The sequence below is a fragment of the Gossypium hirsutum genome, chromosome D02 (assembly GCF_007990345.1).
Source record: "Gossypium hirsutum isolate 1008001.06 chromosome D02, Gossypium_hirsutum_v2.1, whole genome shotgun sequence".
Taxonomy (NCBI): Eukaryota; Viridiplantae; Streptophyta; class Magnoliopsida; order Malvales; family Malvaceae; genus Gossypium; species Gossypium hirsutum.
The window spans coordinates 7,542,047-7,566,710 of NC_053438.1; the positions used below are offsets into that span (position 1 = coordinate 7,542,047).

At 33.3% G+C, this 24,664-nt stretch overlaps 4 protein-coding genes across 5 annotated transcripts; 2 read left to right on the forward strand and 2 right to left on the reverse strand.

Moving 5' to 3' along the window:
- The first annotated feature begins 56 nt into the window (after positions 1-56).
- Positions 57-8,724, forward strand: LOC107908522 (phospholipase D zeta 1). Its single transcript, XM_016835704.2, has 20 exons — positions 57-443; positions 566-667; positions 813-928; positions 1,150-1,291; positions 1,663-1,833; positions 2,376-2,549; positions 3,017-3,259; positions 3,363-3,479; positions 3,920-4,059; positions 4,169-4,318; positions 4,860-5,016; positions 5,114-5,584; positions 6,015-6,125; positions 6,218-6,364; positions 6,440-6,637; positions 6,783-6,884; positions 7,724-7,855; positions 7,958-8,023; positions 8,180-8,241; positions 8,336-8,724. Exons 1-20 carry the CDS (start codon positions 219-221, stop codon positions 8,580-8,582), a joined length of 3,273 nt encoding a protein of 1,090 aa, XP_016691193.2. The 5' UTR covers positions 57-218; the 3' UTR covers positions 8,583-8,724.
- A 3,257-nt stretch (positions 8,725-11,981) lies between these two features.
- Positions 11,982-14,830, forward strand: LOC107908521 (probable protein phosphatase 2C 34). 2 transcript variants are annotated; one of them, XM_016835703.2, is made up of 6 exons: positions 11,982-12,361; positions 12,538-12,830; positions 13,263-13,571; positions 13,736-13,853; positions 14,075-14,298; positions 14,422-14,830. In XM_016835703.2, the coding sequence occupies exons 2-6, from the start codon at positions 12,582-12,584 to the stop codon at positions 14,653-14,655; spliced, it is 1,134 nt and encodes a 377-aa protein (XP_016691192.1). In that variant the 5' UTR covers positions 11,982-12,361; positions 12,538-12,581; the 3' UTR covers positions 14,656-14,830. The 2 variants fall into 2 exon arrangements, with proteins under 2 accessions (XP_016691192.1, XP_016691191.1); XM_016835702.2 differs by having other exon boundaries at positions 12,183-12,361; positions 12,535-12,830.
- A 2,788-nt stretch (positions 14,831-17,618) lies between these two features.
- Positions 17,619-19,070, reverse strand: LOC107908520 (leucine-rich repeat extensin-like protein 5). Its single transcript, XM_016835701.2, has 3 exons — positions 18,950-19,070; positions 18,772-18,856; positions 17,619-18,670 (listed from the first exon to the last, which is right to left on the reverse strand). Exons 1-3 carry the CDS (start codon positions 18,953-18,955, stop codon positions 17,859-17,861), a joined length of 903 nt encoding a protein of 300 aa, XP_016691190.1. The 5' UTR covers positions 18,956-19,070; the 3' UTR covers positions 17,619-17,858.
- A 1,171-nt stretch (positions 19,071-20,241) lies between these two features.
- LOC107908519 (eukaryotic translation initiation factor 3 subunit J) lies at positions 20,242-24,353 on the reverse strand. The gene is made up of 7 exons (XM_016835700.2): positions 24,172-24,353; positions 24,018-24,067; positions 23,253-23,374; positions 22,241-22,377; positions 21,803-21,950; positions 21,563-21,719; positions 20,242-20,725 (listed from the first exon to the last, which is right to left on the reverse strand). The coding sequence occupies exons 2-7, from the start codon at positions 24,028-24,030 to the stop codon at positions 20,634-20,636; spliced, it is 669 nt and encodes a 222-aa protein (XP_016691189.1). The 5' UTR covers positions 24,031-24,067; positions 24,172-24,353; the 3' UTR covers positions 20,242-20,633.
- Positions 24,354-24,664: the final 311 nt, after the last annotated feature.

Sequence of the window (24,664 nt, forward strand, 5' to 3'; positions counted from 1 at the left end):
TTTATTTATATTCCAAAGAGAAAATACGAAAAGAGGAAAAAAAAAAAGCATTCAAAAGGCAAGCTAAAGCTGAGCGAAGCTATTTCTATCTGTGGATCAGCAAACATTTTCTCATATTCGATTTTTCAATTTATCAAATCAAATCCAAATTCCAAAAGGAAAAAGTAAAACAATAAGAAAGAAATTATCGGATCTTTAATTAACCGATAAAAAAATCAATGGCGTCGGATCAAGGTGGTTCACAGTACTACCAGGTGCAATCGGAGCCGTTAACGCCGTCGATGATGTCATCATTCTTCTCGTTCGCTCCAGGTGTTGCTCCTGAGTCAACTCGCATTTTCGACGAGTTACCTAAAGCGACCATCGTATCCGTGTCTAGACCCGACGCTGGCGATATCAGTCCCATGCTTTTATCTTACACCATCGAATTTCGATACAAACATGCAAGTCTTCGATCAAATCCTTTTTGAATAGTTTAAAATAAGTGTAGATTCGAAATGCATCTTTCGATCTAAACTTTTTATATATTTATTTATTTATTTTATTTCTTGCTTCGGTTGTTCAGTTTAAGTGGCGGTTATTGAAGAATGCTTCACACGTTTTTTACTTACACTTCGCTTTGAAGAAACGGCTGTTTATCGAAGAAATTCACGAGAAGCAAGAACAGGTTTGTGTTGATATAACGGCAATGTTTATATGCATTTGCTGTACTATGAAAATTTGAATTTTTTTTTGTCTATTAATAAGCTGTTTGCTTCTGAAAGGTTTAGGATTTTGATGTGATTTTCACTATGAATATTATTATATTAAAGGTTAAAGAATGGCTTCAAAATCTAGGAATAGGAGACCATGCGCCGATTCTGCACGATGACGATGAACCGGATGATGATGCTAATTTATTACATCACGATGAAAGTGCGAAAAACAGGTAACTTCTAATATACGTCACTGAACCAGAAAATGACGATCATTAAAACAAGTACAGTTTGAAGAATTTAGTTTTAAATTTCTTTTTGATTATTTTTTATCGTTAACTCACGGCACATAAAATTATATGTAGTCAGTACATCAAATGTTAATTTTGAAAAAGAAGAAAAGAAAAAAAAACTCCTTTGCTTATGAGTGGGTTTTATTTTTTAATCTACTCAGAGATGTTCCGTCTAGTGCTGCTCTTCCGGTTATTAGACCAGCCTTGGGAAGGCAGTCTTCTATGTCTGAGAGAGCAAAGGTTGCAATGCACAAATATTTGAATAACTTTCTTGGAAATATGGACATTGTTAACTCTCGAGAGGTATGCATTTGTCCATTTATATTTATCTTCATAGGGTATTAGACCTTCCTTTAATAGACTCTACTATGCCTAGAAAATAATCATATAATCCACTAATGTATTTGTGTTGATAAATAGATGACCAAATTCAACTTAGCTTTTTCCTTATGCAACAATCTCGAAGTAGATGAGGCCCTCCTAAATGCCGGTTCAATAAACTGTCAGTTGATAAATTGAAAGAGTTATTTAGTTGTAATCAGATTTTCTAGCTGAAGTGCCAAAACTTAGAGATCAATGTGGGTACTACTGTTATGTGCTCAATGTTTTGAGATTTGTTGCTCTATTTCCCTCTTTTATCATTTGCATTGAAGTTCCTGTCAGTTTTCTTGTAGGTTTGCAAGTTTTTGGAGGTTTCAAAGTTGTCATTTTCACAAGAGTATGGCCCTAAGCTAAAGGAAGAGTATGTAATGGTGAAGCATCTACCAAAAATTGCCAGGAATGACGACTCTGATAGATGTTGTGCTTGTCGTTGGTTCGATTGCTGTAATGACAATTGGCAAAAGGTAATGTGATCTAATTTCTGAAGTCTCGGTCTATATTCAGATTAATATGCACTTGTTGCAGAACCTATTTTGCGCATGCTTGTGTTGTAGAAAGTACTAGTTTCCTCTCTTCACTATCTAAATATTCTTGGGTAGGAGGGAAACTGGCATAGCCGTTTGCATTTTTTGTGCTTTTGCAAGACATATCACTTGGTCAACTGTGCTTAGTGAGGCAGACTATGTATAGTAGTCTCCTACTGTTGCTTAATTGGCGAGTTGGGTTAAAGTGAAACTAAAATAAGATTAATGATTTAGGGAGAGAGTTCTGAAGATGGGTTAATGGTTGTCATACTTTGATTCTTATGCTTGAGAGTGCTGGCATTGTAGTATCTTAGCTCGCTAAAATGTTTAGATTCTTTGTTCCATAATTTTTACATATGGACAGTGACTCTCAGGTTGGACCATATATATAGTGGTACTCCTTTGCTATCGTTTTGGGTTTCACATTTTACTCTATTTTATTGACCCATATGTTTCTGTCTCGTGTCTAATGATTATTACAGGTGTGGGCTGTACTGAAACCTGGATTCTTGGCCTTGCTGGGAGATCCTTTTGATACCAAACTTTTAGATATAATTGTTTTTGATGTACTACCTGCCTCAGATGGTAATGGTGAGGGCCGGGTATCATTAGCATCAGAAGTGAAGGAACGTAATCCTTTACGCCATGCTTTTAAGGTCAGCAGAATACTTGCTGTCCTTTCTGTGGAAATTCTTTCCCTCTGATGGGCGTACCTTTCAATTTAACATTTAAGTAGGCATGTTAATGTTTAAGATGCTGTTGTTCATAATCAATGACCTTTATTGCTACTCTTTTTCTTTTTTGTGATTTGGATAAGATCCTTGGCAAAAAAAAAAAAAAAATCCTATGGAAAGCCTATGGTTATAGATCCTTTCACCATCCAAAAATACATTTAATCCTAAAAATCCTGATCATTAGTCTTTATCAACATCACATTAAGCATATATAGGATCTAGAATTCTAGATAAATTTATGGGTTTTTTGCATGAATATTTATTTGAAGGTGTATGTTTTCTACACATTAAAATAACTATTTACCTGTATAAAGGTGGGTTAAGTAGTATGTCTGATGAATATATCTAGAGAAATTCACTTTCTAACAGATAATTGGGAAATTCAAAAGGTCGCATGTGGAGTCCGGAGCATAAGGTTAAGAGCGAAGAGTAGTTCTAGAGTTAAAGACTGGGTTGCTGCAATTAATGATGCCGGGCTTAGGCCTCCTGAGGGCTGGTGTTATCCTCATCGTTTTGGCTCTTTTGCTCCTCCAAGGGGTTTGACAGAAGATGGTAGTGAGGCTCAATGGTTTGTAGATGGTGGGGCAGCTTTTAATGCTATAGCTTCGGCAATTGAGGATGCTAAATCAGAGGTCTGTCCTTTCTACTCTTGCAGGTTGACATGAGCTTGTATTTAAACCAATTTTCCTTTTCTTTAGCATGAAAACCTATTTTATGATTCTAAAATTTATGCAGATATTCATGTGTGGATGGTGGCTTTGCCCGGAATTGTATCTACGCCGTCCTTTTCGTGAGCATGCAGCCTCCAGGCTCGATGCTTTGCTGGAAGCCAAAGCAAAGGAAGGAGTTCAGGTGCTTTGATTTTCATTTATTTATTTTAAAGTTCATATGAACCTTTTTTTATTTTTTTGTAAATTAAAATGAATGTTGGTTATTTACTTCATTTGACACATCCCCTTGGATGTATGCAAATGTACATGAATTTGAGCTCATATATCGAGGTGTATATGCCTTAAACCATGTATTACCTTTTTTTTTCCTTCCATTCCAATACGTCTCTCTTGGTAGGCTCTTTTGCTTAGACTTTTGATTTGATATGGAGCACCTTAAACTTACAAACCTTATTTAGCTGTCACATACATGTTTTTATTTTATCTTTTAAAACAAATTAAGTATCTGCTTCTATACATAGATTTATGACCTATCCTCACGTAAAAATATTGAAAATGTTTTAGCTAACTAGTTTTTAAATTATTTACTTTACAGTGGTCTGAATGTGTTTATGACTGCAGATATACATCCTTCTTTACAAAGAAGTTGCTCTTGCCTTGAAAATCAACAGCGTCTATAGCAAGCAAAAGCTTCTTAGCATTCACGAAAATGTAAGGGTATTGCGTTATCCTGACCACTTCTCTGCTGGTGTCTATCTCTGGTATGCATTACTTGGAGAATTGAATGTGCAGATGCATTGTGACCTTTATCCTTGTATAGTATATTCGATATTTTTAGACTCTGAATATGTATTTCTTTTACATATATAGGTCCCACCATGAAAAACTTGTAATTGTTGACAACCAAATTTGTTTTCTTGGTGGACTTGATTTATGCTTTGGACGCTATGACACATTTGAACACAAGGTGAGCGATAATCCTCCAGTAATATGGCCTGGAAAAGACTATTATAATCCAAGGTAAGCTTTTGGCTTAATTAAAAATTCTTCTTTGAACAGTTGATAAGGTTTTTGAGGAATCTGTTTCAAATTTGACTCATCCGTTCATTCCGGCCTTTCATGATCTTGCCGCATGTCAGTGGTCATCATTAAGTATTATATGCTTATTTACACACCATTATGTTGTAGCGTGGTACTACCATGACATCATTACTAGTAGATTGATGGATTCTTTGGCTGATTTTCACAATCTATTATAAATTTGACATGGCTACTTGCTTCTGCTTAATGTATCTACCACTTGCAAGGTTTTGGGCTTGTTCCTCAATAGATGTTCCCCAACAGTTTGCTGAAATCTATTCGGTGGGGTTAACTCCAAAGTTTGTTTAAAAAGATAATGAGTTTCAAAACCTCTAAGAGTTTGTGACCTTTCATTCTGCCCCTTCCTCTCCGCACCCTTTTCTGATAATGTTCTTGAAATAAAGGTTTAATATTTGTGGTTATGATTATGGTTGGTTTGAAACTGTTTTAGTTCTAACAAAATTTCCATTTCATCTTCCAGGGAATCTGAACCAAATTCATGGGAAGACACAATGAAAGATGAGTTGGATCGAGGAAAATATCCTCGAATGCCTTGGCATGATGTGCATTGTGCACTCCGGGGACCACCTTGTCGTGATATAGCGCGACATTTTGTTCAGCGCTGGAACTATGCCAAGGTCATACTTATTCAGAATTAAAATAGTGAACAGAAAAAGTTTTATGACATTGTCATTTAATAAGAGTTTTCTGCTTTTTTTTTTCTACCATATATAGAGAAATAAAGCTCCAAATGAGATAGCAATTCCACTACTTATGCCTCAGCAGCATATGGTGATTCCACATTATATGGGAAGAAGCAAAGAGATTGATCAGGAAGGCTACAAAGGCCATAGACAGGATTCCTTTTCTTCTATATCATCTTTACAAGATATTCCTCTACTTTTGCCTCAAGAGGCTGATTGTACTGAAGTCCCAAAATCAAACAGTCCGGACCCTACTCCCAGTAAAAGTGGTTGTTTTGCTTTCCGTAAGTCCAAAATAGAACCAGCAGTTGCAGACACACCCATGAAAGGCTTTGTTGATGACTCCCTGGATTTTAATATGGAAAAACCTCTGGATATAAAAAGGCAGCCTGGAAGCAAACTTACAGACCCTGAGTGGTGGGAAATACAGGAACGGAGTGATCAAGTTGGTTTTCTGGATGAAACCGGACAGGTTGGTCCACGGACTTCAATTCGTTGTCAGGTGTGTTGCATTCTGGTCAAGATTTATAAACCTTTGTATCTGCCTCATAATATTTTTTTATTTTATATGTATGCCACAGAAATTCTTGTCATACATTTTGTTAAACAGCGTATCGCAGTGATAAGATAAGAGAAAGAGAGTTAGAGAGCTTGTAAGGATAAGGACAATAAAATAATGCCCATGGTCAATTTAGGTTCCCGTATTCAGTTCTGCTGCGGATTTGTAGCCCATGGAGTTCTTCTGTAACTAATGAACTTCTACTTTCACTAATGAAATAAAGGCTGTTATTCATCTTCTACTGTTTGTTTGGGCTAGGCACAATGATGATATTAATGTGACCTGCTACTATATCTACTGTTCTATTTGACTTTAGTTCTCATTTAAAATGAGATTTTTAGCTTATCAATAAGTGATGATCTATGATTTTCAGGTTATAAGGAGTGTCAGTCAGTGGTCTGCTGGAACCAGCCAAATAGAAGAGAGCATTCACTGTGCCTATTGCTCCCTCATTCAGAAAGCAGAACACTTTGTTTATATAGAGGTATACGCTGATTTTTTATTTTATTTTTAATCTTTTATTGTAGTTCGTATGAATCCTTACTATTGGTTTCATTCTTTCACAACCTTTGCCAGAACCAATTTTTCATATCAGGCCTCTCAGGAGATGAAAATATTCGGAATCGTGTCTTGGAGGCATTATACCGGCGTATTTTACGAGCATACAGTGAAAACAAGTGTTTCAGGGTTATCATTATCATACCCCTACTTCCTGGTTTCCAGGTTCTGGCCATCAAACTTTTTAACTTGTATTTCAAATCATCGCATTATGATTGAACTCATATTTAAATTTAACAGGGAGGCCTTGATGATGCTGGTGCGGCATCTGTGAGAGCCATAATGCATTGGCAGTATCGAACCATTCGCAGAGGACATAATTCAATATTGCATAATCTTCATGATCGACTTGGTCCTAAAACTCATGATTACATATCTTTCTATGGTCTTAGATCATATGGTGAACTTTTCGATGGCGGCCCTGTGGCTACCAGTCAAGTATGTTCCTGTACTAGCATTCTCTTCCTCTTATCATTTGTAATTTATGCTGGATTCTCTTTACAGTGGCATTAAGGTGTCAATGAAAGTTTAGCATGTAGCATACCATGTTTGACAAGCTATTTGCCCCCTACTATTTCTACAGGTATATGTTCATAGTAAAATCATGATAATTGATGACTCTGCAGCCATAATCGGATCCGCTAATATCAACGATAGAAGTTTACTTGGCTGTAGAGATTCAGAGGTATCACTGCATTCTGGATTGCCTTCAAATTCAAATTTTTCTGTGAAATTTGGCTATTATAGGGACTGACAAGATAAAGATAGTTCAGGGTTGAAATGTTAAATTTGTTGGTGTACAGAATTAAGCTTTTGGAAACTGTTCTTTGGAAACCGTTCTGTATCATCTGTTTGTATGCGTACTGCGGTTGGATAGTTTGCAAGCTGTTATTTTCGAGTTTTTTTCTTTTTCGCCTAAGAATTCTGTATTGCTGGATGGTATGTTGCTGTATGTCTTCAGATATTTTTAATGAATTGAACTCTGGATATTTGATCAAATGGAGAACTTGACTGTGCATGTGCTGGATGAGCATGAAAGTTTGGAAACTGTTCTTTGGAAACCGTTCTGTATCATATGTTTGTATGCGTACTGCGGTTGGATAGTTTGCAAGCTGTTATTTTCGAGTTTTTTTCTTTTTCGCCTAAGAATTCTGTATTGCTGGATGGTATGTTGCTGTATGTCTTCAGATATTTTTAATGAATTGAACTCTGGATATTTGATCAAATGGAGAACTTGACTGTGCATGTGCTGGATGAGCATGAAAGTTTAAAGGTGAATATGTTGCAGATGAGTTTTATTAGAATGTCCTTTGGTTGATGTTACCCAAGGTGGTTTTCGGGTTGTTTTGATTGGTTTATTTTGAAATGATTGATTGCTTGGTGGGGGATGCCTGCAATGGTTACGAGTTATGTGTTTTTGGTACTGTCTTGGTCTTAATGAGGGTGATATGTTTTTGGAGAGGTACCTGAACTTGACAACTTATAACTTCTAAATCAAGTTTGATGTCACAATTCATATTTCAGATCGGTTTGCTTATTGAAGATAAAGAACTAGTCGATTCAAGGATGGGAGGAAATCCATGGAAGGCTGGAAAATTTAGTTTGAGCCTTCGCCTCTCGTTGTGGTCCGAACATCTTGGTCTTCGAAAAGGAGAGGTTAGTCATCCAACATTCATTCTTAATCAGTATGCTTGTTGTATTGAACATGGATATAGCCTGATAAATGTGTTCTTCCTTTTCCTTTTCTTCTCGACTCAGGTAAATCAAATAGTTGACCCCATTAGTGATTCGAGTTATAAAGATATATGGGTTGCAACCGCAATGGTAAGCACTGGAATTGTATGTTTATAAATGAATTTCGGGTGGTTTCGAAATTAGTCAGATATAACTAGTGTTATGAAATTTAGACTTCTTGATATCATGGTTTAAGAACTATCAACTATTCGACGAATTGATGCATGAATAGTATTTTGATGACAGATGAATACAACAATCTACCAGGAAATCTTTTCATGTCTCCCGACCGATCTTATACATTCCCGGTACACGATTACATCTCTTTTGTACTTTCGTACTCCTTTTTTGTTGTTCTTTGGTTGCCCTTTCCGGTTCTAACTCATGATCCAAATCATGCAGGGGTGCACTTCGTCAAATCATCAAAGAAAGACTTACTCACAATACAATTGATTTAGGAATAGCCCCTGAGACATTGGAATCATATCAGATTGGTGAAATAGAAATCGAAAAAAACGTTCCATTGGATCGACTAAAAGCGATTCGAGGACATCTTGTTTGTTTCCCCATGGATTTCATGTGCAAAGAAGACTTAAGACCTGTATTTAATGAGAGTGAGTATTATGCATCTCCTCAGGTTTTTCATTGAATGCAATTCCTCTATCTTTTTTGCCCTAACAAATTTGCCTAGGAATCATGTAGGCTGATTATATTTTTGTAAGCCTTAAGGAAAAAAAAATTGTATTTCTAATCAGTTTTGGCTTAGAATTTATTAATATATATTTTTAACATCTTTGATTTTATTTTATTTTTTTGTGTCGAAAGAGGAACTAGATATCATTAAAGCAAAATTAAGATATTGTACCATACATACTGCATCCAAAAGCTAATAAAGAATTTAAACAATTAGGAATATCATCTTTACACAAGGTGATTTGGAGATTATTATCAAGGAGTGTCCATTTCAATTTCAAGATTTGCAATGTCAAGATGTCTAGTCAATGATAGTTCATCTTTTAAAGCTTAAGCATGTATCTTATCCCATACTCTCTTAGTAACTTCACAATCCTTCAGTCAACGTTGTGAAAGGACGCACAGAGGGCATACATCCTCTATCGGTAAAAAAGATTTTCATATTTGGTAATAGTTTAGAGAGAATTTTTGCTTAGGCATTGAAAGATGCTTTTCTAATGCCAACGAGTAAGTATTCACAAGCGTGAAACAATGAGTAAACACTCATATCATTGGTATCATTGTTCTAATTATTTAAGCTAAAGTGAATGCTCTAATACCAATGATATAAGCTAATTCAAAACTAGGAAAAAAAAGAGATTTTTTAAAAGAAGAAATTAGAGAGAGCAAGAAGAAGAATAGAGGGAGAGACAGAGAAAATTTACCTCAAATTCCCATACGACTAACTTGTAGAAGCAAGCGTAGCCCATAATGAATTCTTACCGAGCAAATATATAAAATGGCCTGCAACATAATGATACAAGCCTTAGCTTCTTTTTTTTCATATAATAGTAAAATTACAGTTTTGTTTTCTCTATTATGCTCAAATTATTGGTGTGTGGATAAAAATGAACTTATGAGAAATTAACGAGGGTTTCAAGACGTGTATCAATGCCACTTTCTTTGAGGTTTTATTTGCCCCCACTTATATTTTGGTGTGCAAAAGAGTTACTGGCAAATAAACCTCGAGGATATAATGAAACTCAATGATTGTCTACGTTTTGCATCGACAAAAACAGTCTACTAAGCACTGAGTGGAGCATAGCAAGGATATCAATTTCTATAAAGAATTTATGCAGTAATTCCTTATAGAATAATATAGAAATACAAAAGATGGTGAGAGAATAGAAGAAACATTGTTTCTATGTTTTTGGGTGTGTCAGACAAATGAAATTTGACTCTTATTTATAAAAGTTTTCATATTTTTTCATAGGAACACAACTATCTAAATGGATAGTTACATCTTTTAATAATAAACATAATTATTCAATAGAGGTATCATTGAACAATCATGATTCATTGTTAATAATAAAGTGATATAATTTTTGAATTTAAGAGACATAATTCATCACTATAAAATGTGATAAATCTTGATTAATAACCAAATAATATAACTTTTGGTTACTTATAACTTTTCATTGTAACTATTGAAATACTATATATATGTTGAAAATGTTCCAACACAAATATGAAATTTAGTTTTTATATTTTAGTTTGATATAATTTGGTCTTCTAATTTTACAATCACATTAGTTAGATCAAAGAATTAACATCTTTAACTATCTATTTCGAGTAAAATAGTTATGTTCTTTTTTAAAACACTTTTCTAATTCACAAAAAAAGAGAGAATATTTTGACATGAGACATTTCTAACATGTTGATCGGAACAATTAAGGGTATTAACTATTTGGACTAACTAATGATATTACAAAAGTACAATAACCTAATTATTGCAAATTAAAGTATTAACATGAAATCTTACATTTAAACATAGTGGAAGGACCGTAACTACAATTTGACCTAAAACAATCATTATAACTTGCCATAATAAAAAGTTCTATATTGTTTTGAAAAAATATTTTAGTAAACTACTGATTAATATAAAAAAGTTAATATTCGATATTTTAATAATATAAGCAAATAAGACTCGAAAACCGAATTTAGATATAAATTCAATATTTAAAATTGGACATAAAGATAAATAATTTCAAAAAATTTCAAAATAATCAATTGAATCCAGTTCCGGAGAAAGAAAATCAATTTCTACCCCAAAAAAAGTATTAGGACGTTTCTTTAACAATTGTGAATTATCTGGATAAAGGTGTTATAGGGGTGGAAATATTTTTGAGATATCCATAAAATGTGAAATTATGTGATCCACAAATATTGGAAGAGCTCCAATTATTTGATTGAAACATTTCACCTTTCTGAACATGCTCAAATGTTGGCAAAACCCAAGGCACATCCTTTCCTTTCTAATTATGCAATCAAAATATATCAAATACACCACTAGAGGAATTTCTATCCAAGTTGCCCACAAATTTTTTCCACACAGATTTGCAAATTTGGCTGGCAAATCTAGTTGAAATTGTTGACAAATTTCTCATTTTCTTAGAAGAATTAACGAAATTAAATCTCACATAAGTTACTTAAATTCACTATTTAAATACTAGTTTTTATTAATTGCGAGTTTATTTTTATTTATATTTTATAACAAATAAAAGTTAATTAATATTATCCCGAATCAAATCTGAAATAAATACCAACTAAAAATTTATAAACAAATGATGATCGAATCTTAATTCGATTGGCATGAGCATTGTTGTAATACAGGAGGACATGAGTTCGAGTGTGCTGAAGCGCGTTGTCTTCCTATTTATAGATTAGAGAATTACTGAGTAATTCTAAACATAATGACAAAAAAACAGATACAACCAAAACCTACAATAAAATTATTGAAAAGTCCAACAACCTGATTTTTAATTTTCTCAATCTGGAATATTCAATTCTACTATTTTGACATTCCCTCTGTTGTTGAGCCAATATTTAGTAACCATGGAATTTTGGTCCCAATGGATCCCATAATTATTCATGCATCATTGTCCATCTTGTCTAACCCCACCACCCCTAATTATTATTATTATATTTAAAAGTAGTTTTCTTTGATATAAATATCGAGTTTTGATATTGTTAGCACAATTTACACTTATAAATATATTTAATTTTTCATCTATGTTGTATTGTATAGATTAAATTTTACATTATAATCGATGGTCCATTATTCCGACTGGCAAACTGGTAGCCATGTGTTTGGTCTTTTGTTATAACTAGAATTCTTATTAATTTTGTTCTTCTTCTAGCTACCCATTAATAATCTATTCATAGTGGCTTAAGATATGATTAAATTAATTAAAATGATAATACTAGTTTTATCCCAACAATTCTCATCCATGAAATATATCTTATTTAATTACCCATTCCTTTAATTTATTTCATAAAATATTTTACTAACTTCTGACCGACTTCAATTCATAAAATCAAAATCTTAAGGTTAAGGTTAACTATGATGATGAAGATGATGAGGTATACCCATATTTTTTTTATTATAATTTTAAAATGTCCGAAATACCCTTTGTTTTCGTATAACTCAACTGCCAAATCCAAGGTGTTTTAGTCCTTTTCTCCAGCCCTGTTTATCGTTTGCTGTGAAAGATATAGGTTACGTACTTGTACAAAGCTAGCCATTGTTTTACAGAAAAAACAAATATATTGAAAAATGGAGTATAAGCTACATGAGACTTCTTCATATTCAAGAATCCGTCGGATTCCATCAAGCAATTCGAGAATCGAGATTCCGGCGATTGGTGGCCGTGTGTAGTGGTCGTTTCTCGGATTCAAATTCGAGCAAGAACAAAGGTATATGCCATATATATACACGCACATACATAGAGTCCATACTAATTTGTACGTAGTTAAAGACTTTGTTCTTGATTTTATTCAATTTTCTTCTTTGAATATAACTTGTACCCGTATTTGAATATGTGTCGATTTATGGATCGAGATTTTAAGATTGTGCTTTGTGTTTTAAGAAGTAAATAGTGCAGTATAAGAAGAAGAAGAAGAAGAAGAAGCAGAAATGGTGCTTTTGCCATCACTTTTTGATGGATTGGCAAGAGGTGTTTCAATGAAGAAAGGGAAGAATCAAAACAATGAGACGGATGGTGGAAGGGAAGCAGCTGAAAGCATGGCCAAAGATGCAAAGAAGAATGAAATGATGCTGTGTTCCTCAGGTACTGTCAATTCCAACAAGTCCAATGATTTTGCTTCCATCTGCTCCAAGAGAGGCCAAAAAGGAACCAACCAGGATTCTGCAATTGTTTGGGAGGTAATTTATCACCTCATTTCACATCATCCTATGTTAAGCTAAATCCAGATGGTTCATGCAACCACCTGCATCTCCTTTCTTAACTCGAGCTTTGGCCTTTTTTTTTTTTTGTATAATCTAGCTGTATAACTCAAGAATTAATCGAGATTGGTTCATGTTACCACCGAAGATTTAAGATTCGAATCACAACATCTATGACCCTTTTGACCTTCTTTGTATAACCCAAGATTTAATCAAGATGGTTCATGTTACCGCCTTTTAAGTGGTATCATTTAATAGGTCTAAAATTCGAATCACAGCATCTGCAACTCCTTTATTTATTCTCAAACTACTATGACTTTGCATGATCTAACTTTATAACCCAAGATTTAATACAAATGTTTGATCCAACAAGTATGGGTTAATTTGATATGTGTTGTTTTTTCAATATAGAAATTTGGGTGCCAAGAAGATATGATATTCTGTGGTATTTTTGATGGGCATGGACCATGGGGTCATATTGTAGCCAAAAGGGTGAAAAAATCTGTGCCGGCTTCTTTGCTTTGCAACTGGCAAAAGGCTCTTTCCTTAACCTCACTTCCCCATCAACTGGATACTGAATTCAACTCAACTTTTCATCACTTTGATATCTGGAAACAATCTTATTTGAAAACTTATGCTGATGTTGACCTTGAGCTTAAGCACCATCCTGGCATTGATGCTTTCCGTAGCGGCACTACAGCTTTGACGATCATCAAACAGGTACACTTTCATTACTTGGACTCTTCACTTTTCTTAAACTATTTGTGTCACACACTTGTATTCAAGCATGGTTATATGGAGGTACGTTTAACATAGTTCGGCTAACCGGTATTCGACCTTAAGATGGTCTGGTCAACTGAATTTTTTCAACTTTGATGGATTAGGGTGAACATCTGGTTATAGCAAATGTTGGTGATTCTAGGGCAGTCCTAGCAACTACTTCAGATGATGGCAAATTGGTACCTCTTCAGCTTACTGTTGACTTCAAGCCTAACATTCCAGGTTTGTAATGGCTTTATTACCACCTTATTTTGCATAGTTTTTGTACTAACACGGTTCCAGGACATTTCACCCGCATCGCCTTTGTGGCCCAAAGAGGACAATACCTTTATGGTCTAATCTTGGTGCATACGGCGATGGGGAGGAGTCATCCTGGGACTGATCATTATAATCTTTATTATGCTGATATATATATATGTATGTGTATATTATATATGTAACAGAGGAGGCAGAGAGAATACTACAGTGCAATGGGAGAGTGTTTTGCTTAAGAGATGAACCAGGGGTGTACAGGGTGTGGACACCTAATGGGGATACACCAGGACTAGCTTTATCAAGAGCCATTGGTGACCACTGTGTCAAAGAGTTTGGCCTCATTTCAGTGCCTGATGTCACCCAAAGAAACATCATAAACAATGACCAATTTGTCATTTTAGCAACAGATGGGGTATGGATATTATATTCAGTGCCTTGTACTCCAAGAAAACAAGGAAAACATGAAAGGGTCAGTCCAATTGATCATAAACAGAAACGCTATTTAACATTAACATATTTTTTTTTATTAAATTAGGTTTGGGATGTTATTTCAAATGAAGCAGCAGTGGAGATGGTTTCTTCAACAGAAGATAGGGAAAAATCAGCAAAAAAATTGGTTCAATGTGCCATGAGAGCATGGAAGTATAAGAAAAGAGGGATTGCAATGGATGATATCTCAGCCATCTGCCTCTTCTTCCACCCCAAGCTGTCTCAACAAGTTAACTTCGTCAAAGCCTCCGCCCCCGCCAAGATGGCAAAACTCGGGTAACTGATTGTTGCTGTCGGCCATCGGCGGTTCATTGCCTTTGTGTTACTGTGTTATGTATGGATGTAGTAATGTTAAACCTATATTGCAATTGTTTCATAAGATGCATCTGCATGAACAGATCTTTTGAACTTTCATATTCGGTATTTCTAATATTATGGATGACGTGTTTAATGTATTATATATTCGTATAAATTCTAATGTATAAATAATTTGGATTATATAATATTTAACACGTTTATGTATTTTTATACTCATTAACTTTTTTGATTTAGCTATAACTTAAGTGTTTATTAGAATACAAGTTAGTTATTAAGTGCTTATTTTAAAGGAAAATGAGGGCTTATTTAAATAAAATGATAAAGTTGAAGGGCATTTTTATAGTTTAGCCAAAGCCAAAAGAAAAAATTGTTGAATCAATTCAACCCTGTTAACTTATTATTATTCAAGAATGGCAAACCTTACAAAAACCCGAATAACTTGAAGGCTAAGAACAATAACTTATATTTGCACTACAATGCTTATTTTTACTTATGACAAATGGCGAATCTTGGAATTAAGTTTGCGGTCTAATAAAATTTTCAAAATTTTAAGTGTTTAATGATTTTTTTTTAAATTTAGGAATTTAACTAAAATTTTTAAAAATTTTCAAAAATATCTTAAATAAGTTTAATTAAAATTTTCAAAAATATTAAAAACTATAATGAGAATTTTCAAAAATTTAGAGTGTAACTAATTTATTTTTTAAATGTTTAAAAAATAAAATCATAATTTCCCCTATGTATTTCTTGTTGTTGCGATAGTAATTATGCCAACTAAGCCATGGTCCCTTTGGATCACATATGGGTAGCATGGGGCAAGACAAAGCAATGATCCTTTAGTTAAATGATACAACACCAATTTTAATCTCATCCAAATATTATTAAGGTATAATGATATATTTGGTTCTTCAATTTCAAAAAAAAAAAAATCTCTTATTTAATTTTTATTTTTTAAAATTTTCATTGTTTGTCAAATCACTCGAAAATGGATGAAAACAATTAACGTATATTAACTTTGCTGACATTACGTCTATATGTGGTAATTCATATGTATGCGACCTTAACAATTAATTAATTTGTTGAAAATTTAAAAATATTAAATATAAATCTTTATAATTTTTAAATAATTTTATATTTTTTTTGAATTTTTAAACTTTTAAACTTTTAATTAATTGTTGACGTGATATCTATGTGTATGTCACGTCAGTAAAGTTAACAAATATTAATTTTTTATTTATTTTGGGTTAATTTGACAAACAACGCCAAGTTTAAAAACTAAAAAACCAAAAAATTAAATAAATAATTAAAATGTTTTTTTTTTAAAGTTGAAAGAGGAATTAAGTATAATTTTTTTAAGCTCTTTGATAATCATCCAATGAATGATTCACTTTCAGTTTTTAGAAATTCAAAAACCATATTTTTCTTTCACTTTTAGTCCTCAAATCTTGACTGCAATTACTTTAGACTGTTACTTATCAAGATAGCATCATTCTTTTTTTGTTTTCTTTTATGGATTTTAACATCCTTGATTTTTGCTGGTTATTTTTCTCATTGAATTATATAGCAGTATGAGAAATTAAGAATGGGAGTCAACTAGTTTTCTAATTTATAAAAGTGAAACCATTTTTAAATTAACTAGAATTAATTTGTAGTCAATTAAATGAATTATGTAGAAGAATATTTTTTTTTTACAAAGTAAGGTTTGAGGTCTATTAATATTATTATTACGAGTAGTTATATGAATCAATTGAGATAAATTTCGAACTTAATATCTTTCTAGATTAGTAAGACTTTTGCCTCATACAAATAGTGAAATATTAGAGTTAGTTTCATTAAAATTATAAATTTATATACAATAATAAAATTACGTTTTAGCTCTTTAAAAATTATAATTCAATTCTAATCTAAAATAGTGAAATATTAGTTTAGTCCCTTAAAAATTATAAAATTACAAGTTAATATAATAATGAAATTACATTTTAACTCCATAGACGATGCCGAGGCCGTAAAATGGAAATTTTAAGCTTTTAGTCTCTTCACAGTTTATAAAATTTTAAGTTAGTATATAGTAAAATTACACTTTGATACCTCAAAAAAATTTTTGATTTAGTCCTTAAAAGATTATAAAAACCTTTTAAAATAATGAAATTACATTTTAACCCTTATAAAAATATACAGCTTAATTCTGGTCCAGAACAATTTTTCAACTTCCCAAGCAAATTTCTAAAAAATGCTATTTTAAAAAAAAAAACCAGATTAGACAATATTTTCAAAAAATTACGAGACTAGGCTGATTTTACAAAAATGTTTCCAACTAAAAGCACTTTCTGCTCCAATATCTTTTTATTTATTTATTTATTGTGCAACCTCTTGTGAAAATAAAATTTACAAAGCATGTTTTATATAAACTCCGAGCTCATTTCTTTTGTTTTCTTAAGTGATATGGGATATGAGTCTATATAAACTCATACTCCATTTGCAGTTTGTTCTAAACATTAATCTTATGTTGTTAATTAAAAAATAAGCATTTTCATAAAATTGACCTAATCCCGTAATTTTTTAAAAAAAAGACCTAATCTGATAAATTTTCTTAAAAATAAAAATTAGACATTTTTAAGAAATTCAGTCCAACTTCCCACCTATTTAACTCCTAAAATTTATAATTTATTTCCTAAATCCATATGAATTCTGATAGTTGAATTTCGATAATAGAGAAAAGTTACAATGTGGCCTTTATTTCTGCTTTACACGGCAAAGTTAGCATTGGATAAAAACCTTAGTCAAAAGAATATTTTTATGAAGAATCTTGAAGATCAAATCTTTTCTTCCTCCTTTTTAAGCCATAGAAATTTGGTCTTAAAATTTTGAATTTCGTCAACTTTTATCGTATGTAAAGGTAAATAGATTTCTTTGAAAAAAATGAAGAGTGGAACCAACATATAATATATAATGTAAAAGAATTATCTTTGGCACATTCATTTTCACACGGAAATAATCCTTTGATGGCAAATAATACCTCTCTCAGAAGTGGATTGCAGAATCTATTCTTCCAGCACTTACAAGCATGGAATCTATACCTCTCCTTCATCATTTCCAATTCTTTTCTCTACCTTTTTTGACACATGCTCTTAGGGGAAAAACATTGCCGCCCTATTCTTTATTTTTCTACATTATTGCACAGGCATTGGGATTTTCATCACTAAATATTGATGTAATATTTCCATTGCCATTGCCATTGCTGTTGTTGTAATTGCTACTGCTGCTGCCGTTGCTGTAATTACCGTAATAGTCTTCGTTGTGATGATCGATCCTACTGAAATGCGAGTAATGTGAGTATCGTGGTGGGGAAGGAACGTATTCATATTCCGTCACGTACGGTGACGGCTTGTACGTGTTGTAACTGTGGGTTACGAAGGCCGGTTGTGGTGGTAATTCATGGTGGAAAGGTTGGCTATTAGGATAGAAATTGCATTGGCTATTAGGGAATTGCCTGTTGCAGGGTCCTCCATAACTGTGAACATATCCGAATCTATGTCCGTAATCAGGCGGATGGTGACATATTACATGGACTTCGCCCACATCTTTCGGTCCCAAATGTGGCGGTTGTTGCTGGCCAGCATTAGCATTTGCATCCGGTGCGGGTGCGGGTGCTGGCTCTGGTTGTGGATTCTCTGGGGGTGGTACTGGTTGGTCTCTCTGTTGGTCCGCAGTTGGGGCTGCTGCTTCAGGTTGTGAAGCAGCAGCTTCAGCTGACGGTGGAGCTTCTGGTGGGGTTGGATTTTCCGTCTCTGGAGCTGCCGAACCATCGTCAGGCGGTTGTTCCGGTGGCTGCTCAGCCGTTTCTGTTGGTTCCGAATAGGAACAGATTGTTACGCTCTTCCTAGTTTTCCGAATTGCCTTGATGATTCTTTCCGGATCGGCCCATCCTATAACTGTCAACTTCTGTTGAGCAATATCGGGATAAACTTCATATATACCTATAAATTAAAAAAATGAAACGAAAAAATCAACAATCAATCAATGACTAGAAACTGAATAAAAATAATTAATAGGCAAAAATGTTAATAGCTTGTTATACCATGAATGCCATGAAGAGCTTTTTTAATCTTCTGAACGCAACCGTTGCAGTCCATTCGGACTTGAAACTCTGTAACTCGAGGTTTCTGCAATAAAAAAAGAAAGAGTGATTAGCTGAAATTGTAGTTTGCAATGTAATAATGGAAGTTCCATTGATGAAATAGAGAAGCTTTAACTACCTCCATGAATGAGGAGACCAAGGAAGGAAAAGAAGAGAAAGCAGGAGAGAAAATAAGTATAGTTTTGTAAGATGAAAATGGAGATGGGTGAAGAATATAAACCAAGAATCAATAGGTGCATTTTATTTGTACACGAATAATAAGGAATATTTGAAAGGCAAAAGATGTGGGGTATGCAACGAATCTCTTTTTTTCTTTTCCCTTTCGGGTGAGAAGGAGAGGCAGTTTTTTGCTTCAGCTCCATTAGGTTTCAAAAAGGAAAATCAAATTTTATTTATTGATTCACACAATCAACTCTAGTGATTTTTTTAGTTGATTTAATCGACTTTTAACCTCCTCTTACATGAAGTAGTATTGGTTTAAGGGTTAAAAGAATTTTGTAATTAAAAATAACTGATGGATCGAGGTTGATGTATTTATAAAGGACCAAAGGGAATTTGCTTTAGTTTGGGTGGCTGATTGAGGATTTTATAAATGCATGGCAGGTTACCTATCCTAAACCGACGACTGAAAAGAATTAAAGTGTGAAACAGATGATAGATGGAGCTGTATCGTTTCATTATATATAGAAATTACATTTATATATGAGTCAAAACGATGAAAGTAGCTTTTCTTAATGGTGTATGGATATCCATTGGTCTCAAAGGAATCCTTTTGTTACAAGTAAAATACCACTCACTATACGTATATCAGATAAAATGATGGGAAATTGTTGTTTACTACTTTGCCTTTCCTTTTTTTTTTTCATAAAGGTTGATGGAGATGGAAGCCTAGATTCCTTCAGAAATTGCTTTGCTTAGAGTTGATTAGTGGATGGTAAATATAAAGAAATAACACTTCACAACTATGAGTTATATTATAATGGATCTTCATAATTCTTCAACGTGGCAAAGGGTGGTTTTTTTCCTCCTATTTTATCATTGTTCATTGATGAAGCCCCACATATGCAATGAGTGAACATGAAAGTGTATTAGATTTTTGTTTTGTGGGGAATATTTTTACACAGGCTGGCTAATGTCAGCCTTGCTTGCTAATTTTAGTTAAGCTGTTCGAATACGTAAAAATGAAATCAAAACAAAGGATCAAATCCAATAAAAATTAAATTACAGAGAGCAGTTTGCAATAAAAAGTTATTTTTCTATATTTAGAATATATGAATAGTGTTTGAGAGGCTTGAAAACAATACATGCACTAAATCCCACCTGCGTGTTAAAGTTTTTGTTTAGTTCATGAGAGTAACTCAACTAGAACCAGAATTATGTTTTTTAATAAGAAAATCTTATTAAATCATATGACAAACAACTAGTTCTCATAATGCACAAACAAACAGTATAATTGTGTTTTCTTTTCTTACAAATAGAATCAGTTCACAACCTCAGGCAAAAAAAAAAACAACATTTGAATTTTTTTTCAAGGTAACAAACTGGAACTGCCCAAAACCATCTTAGAAGACTTTGTTTCTGGAAGTTTTAATCTAATGGTTTTCTTCATGTAACACTATCATCCATATTATGGATAGACTATTCATCAGACAACTAAATTTCTCCAAGAATTGGAAGAAGAAAAAAAGGGAAAAATTAAAAAAGAGAAGAGCCGCCAGATCCGCATATATATGGTTGTTGCGGTAACCCCAGGATCCGTAATGCAAACACTTGAAGGTGGGTGGCATTTGCCCAAAAATGAATCACATAAAGTCGTAATCATCAATGTCATCATAAGCGGTAACCACCAAATCATCATCTGGTTTATCAACATGGAGCTGCTTTTTCTTCCCAACTAAAAGAAAAATGTTGCAGTCAGAGAATTGTAGTTCAATTTGACTACAAGCATAATATGATATGTAAAACATAACAGTTGTTAAGAAGATGAATCATCGGGGCTCCAACACCTGAGGTGTTGGAAGTTCTTTCTTACAAAAGACCTTTGCAAAAGCAAATAGGTATCATACAACATTGAGGGTCTCATGAGCTCTAGGTTTATTTTAAATATTTAATGGTTAATTTGGTGCAGGTTTGGCCAAAGCATGGGTAAATAACCATTCAGAGTATGAAAGATAGGTTGACCAGTAAGTTGCATATCTGAAAAAGATAAAGATCTATATGCCTCTTAATCTTCTTAAGGTTCAGAACAGCTTCAGATCTAAAGCCCACAGTAAACTGAGATTATATGAGGAACCATTCAACCCCAACTTCTCCGGTTGTCTAAAGAATGCCTAAACTGCCTAAGGATTCCGATAAATAAGAATTTGTAGGTCTTACCGTATAATATCCTAGAACATCTTTTTCGGGTGAAGGGGTAATCACCATACAATGAAATTATGCAAAGTAGTGGCATCTACCTATGGCTGAAGCGATAATCACCAGACCATGAAATTACGGAAGGGCATTTATCTAGTCTTGCTATACGAATAATGCTCAATTATATATGCAGTAGTTATGCTTAATGATAGTTGACATGCTTTTCTTTAGGATTAGAGGATTTATTTTTCTTCCATAATTGATTTAAAATTTCTCAATTAAGTGAAAAATTGAACCATCCGTGTTTCTGTTTTCTTGTTTGACAAATGTAACATTAACGCGGACCACAAGAATGAAAGGGTTGCACAACGTTTACCTGTCTTCTTTTTAGTTGTGGCTTCTTTTTCTGCTTTTAGCTTTTCATTTGCAATTGCGGTGACCGAAGATGCAATATCTTTGACATCAGCTGCTTTCAAAGAAGTCAATGACAGTCTCATCACAGCCTTGAGTAGAGCAATATAATGATAACTTTTCTGCATCAAAGGATGTATTTAGGCAACATGAGAACTTCCTCAATACAGTGACAATGCAAGGAAAGAAAGATTGTTAAACTCACCTCATATGGGCGAAGCTTGTGAGAAATAAGCTCAGCATACTCCACAAAGTCACTTTCAGATTTGGGAATAAAATTATCAAGAGTCTTATCATCACCTTTCTTGGAAAACAGTTCAGTAGTTGATTTATAATCGGCTTCTTCCACAAGCCTATAGTAGAAAGCAAAATGTCAGATCATGGCACCTTACTGACAAAAAGCAATGAAGAAAAAAATCACCTTTAGATATATACACATATATACACACACAAAAGTAAAAAATGGGTGGAGTATAACAGTAAGACTTCAGCTAATCTAGAAACAAACTACAACGAAATAGTTCTAAATAGAAGTCAGCAAATTTAAGTTCTAGCAGTCATATTATGCTGTAACACCCACAACAACGACAAAGCAAAGCCCTCCATGTCTTCAATGTGGAAGCTAAAAATATTAAATTTCTACCTTTGTTGGCGAAGTTTCTCAGCCACTGGATCAAGGGGCTCTTCTTTAGCTACTTCAACAGCTTTTCCTTTCTTTTCAGTAGCTTTTGATGCAGCCTTTTTTGGGGCCTTTTCTTCTGGAGCTTTTGCAACAGGTTGCTGATACCAATTAAGGAAAAATGAATGAATACATGCAAATAATCTTACTCCATCAGATATACAACACAAATACCTTGTGTATGGCACAGAATGTCAACATAAAACAGCAAAGTACAACTTAGACGTGTAATAAGATATTCATGCCAATGAGTTTATAACAAAAGATCTACAAAAACACTATGATTCTGTCAATATTCACAAAATTATTATAAGTGACACTGTAATTAGCCTCAAAGCAAATCTTATGCCACCATCAAAAAAGATACAGGGAGAGGCTCTATATACTTGATTCTAGATCCAAATGCTAAGAATAGAAGGCAGGAATCACTATTAATCATCAATCAAATTTCTTAACTGATGCAGTAGGATGGTAATGGATCACACGAAGATATTCTTATCACATCCGGAATGAAGCGCATCTTAATAGAGTTTGAATTATCAAATGTAAGTCATATTCTTATCACATCAGGAATGAGGCGCATCTTAATAGGGTTTGAATTACCAAATTTAAGTTATATTCTTATCACATCAGGAATGGGGCACATCTTAATAGAGTTTGAATTACGAAATTTAAGTTATAAATCAGGTTGCTAAATCAAGATTAGATACGATTTATCCATCTGACAATGCCATGAGATACATGTATCAAAAATCAAATCAGGACCAATCCAGAAAGAACTAATAACAGTAAAAGGTTTTTCTTGTAACCAGGTTTTTCTTGCCTATGTTTAGGTGGTTTAAAAGGTTACAATTTTGAACATATTTTCTAGTACTAGATTTTTAAGAAGCATAGAGAGATTCATAGGACTGAAGAGCCCCGACAGTAAAATACTAGTAAACTTAACGAATACAAGTTACAATGAAGCCCATCATACCGGAGGCGGAGCAGGTTCATCTTCATCCTCCCATGATTCCTTGATATCAGAGTCATCAATATCTTCATCATCCCATTTGCTTTTAAGTTGTTCCTTTGCAGGGAGAGGTGGAATCTCATCCTCTGCAACAATAGCATACAACTTCTTGAGCCAAAAATAAAAGGGGTGTTCAAGACAAGGAAACCAAGAATAAAAAGAAAGACATAATGCAATGGGTTCTCCAACTAAGATTGGAAACAGACCATAGTCTTTAGCACTTATTAACAACTTAAAAACATATGAAACATAAAATAGAAATGAATCTGCTTTAAGGTCTCTTTACACTTTAAAACTCCTATACAGAACTAGGAGGCTACCGTCAGGTAATGTTGCAAGAAAAGAACTAGTGAATCCCAGCAATTGAAGCCAAGACTAGATTCCCAAGATGTTGCCACAATTACTGATCTTCCACTACATGCAGTTTTTCTTTTTAATAGAAAGAAAAAACCCCTAAATTTCTCTGTTTGGTCTGGCAACACCATAGCCGATTTCCCAAGAAACTCAAAGCTAACACCTTTAAAACATCTCAACTCAACCTCATAAAAACCAAAACCAAAAACAAGTAAAAGCCCTAAATTTCAATAAACCCAATAAACCTTTAGCTCTACAAAAAAGAATTTTCCACATTCAAGTTCACACATAATAAAACATGCAAAAGAAAATAGGATCACTTATCAGTCAAAGCGCCAGTAATTAACAACAAATTCGGGCCAAATTAAAACTTACCCCAGTCTTCCATCTTCACTTAACGAAATTCAACGAATCGAAGAACAATCCTGAATACCGCAAAATAAACAATATATAGTTCTTTAGATTAAAAAAAAAAAGAGTCTAAAAAGAGCAAGAATTTTAACAAGAAGCCGAAGAAGAAATTACTTACTTGCGTTTAAAATAATTATAACTGTTTATAGTTGGGGAGGGGGGTTATGAGTAAATCTGGTTTGGGTTTTTCTTCTTGGTTCAGATCAGATGCAAAGAATCAATGCAAGGAAGATGAAATGTTTTAGGGTTTTTATATTATTTTTTAATAAATATTACCTTTTTCTTTTCTTTTTTAATTTTAAAATTTTAATTTAACGTTTTTCATTTTATAATATAGAAAAATCCCTACTCGAAGTCCTACAAAATATTGGGCCGTTATTTAGCCCATTGAGTTAATAAGGTGAATTTACGTAAATACCCTGACAATAAATTCAATTTTTTTTATTATATTTAAAATTTTAAAATATTTCATGTATAATTAAATTTACAAATAATTTAATAATTATTAAAAATTATTTAAAAACATATATTTGATTTTGATTAGTTGTACATAATTCAAAAATATATTAAAATTATGCTAATACGTTAATAATTTTTAAAAATTGAATTAA

Bases quoted from the DNA above. Each gene is read 5' to 3' on its own strand.
- LOC107908522 (XM_016835704.2), top strand. From the start codon at position 219: ATGGCGTCGGATCAAGGTGGTTCACAGTACTACCAGGTGCAATCGGAG. The intron at 5,017-5,113 runs GTCATACTTATT...TACCATATATAG, and splicing joins AGCGCTGGAACTATGCCAAG to AGAAATAAAGCTCCAAATGA. The intron at 6,885-7,723 runs GTATCACTGCAT...TTCATATTTCAG, and splicing joins TTGGCTGTAGAGATTCAGAG to ATCGGTTTGCTTATTGAAGA.
- LOC107908521 (XM_016835703.2), top strand. From the start codon at position 12,582: ATGGTGCTTTTGCCATCACTTTTTGATGGATTGGCAAGAGGTGTTTCA. The intron at 13,854-14,074 runs GTTTGTAATGGC...TATATGTAACAG, and splicing joins CTTCAAGCCTAACATTCCAG to AGGAGGCAGAGAGAATACTA. The intron at 14,299-14,421 runs GTATGGATATTA...TTATTAAATTAG, and splicing joins TCATTTTAGCAACAGATGGG to GTTTGGGATGTTATTTCAAA.
- LOC107908519 (XM_016835700.2), bottom strand. The intron at 22,378-23,252 runs GTATGATGGGCT...AATTGGTATCAG, and splicing joins ATGAACCTGCTCCGCCTCCG to CAACCTGTTGCAAAAGCTCC. The intron at 21,720-21,802 runs GTGAGTTTAACA...CCTTTGATGCAG, and splicing joins ACAAGCTTCGCCCATATGAG to AAAAGTTATCATTATATTGC.
- LOC107908520 (XM_016835701.2), bottom strand. The intron at 18,671-18,771 runs GTATAACAAGCT...TTTAATTTATAG, and splicing joins AGCTCTTCATGGCATTCATG to GTATATATGAAGTTTATCCC.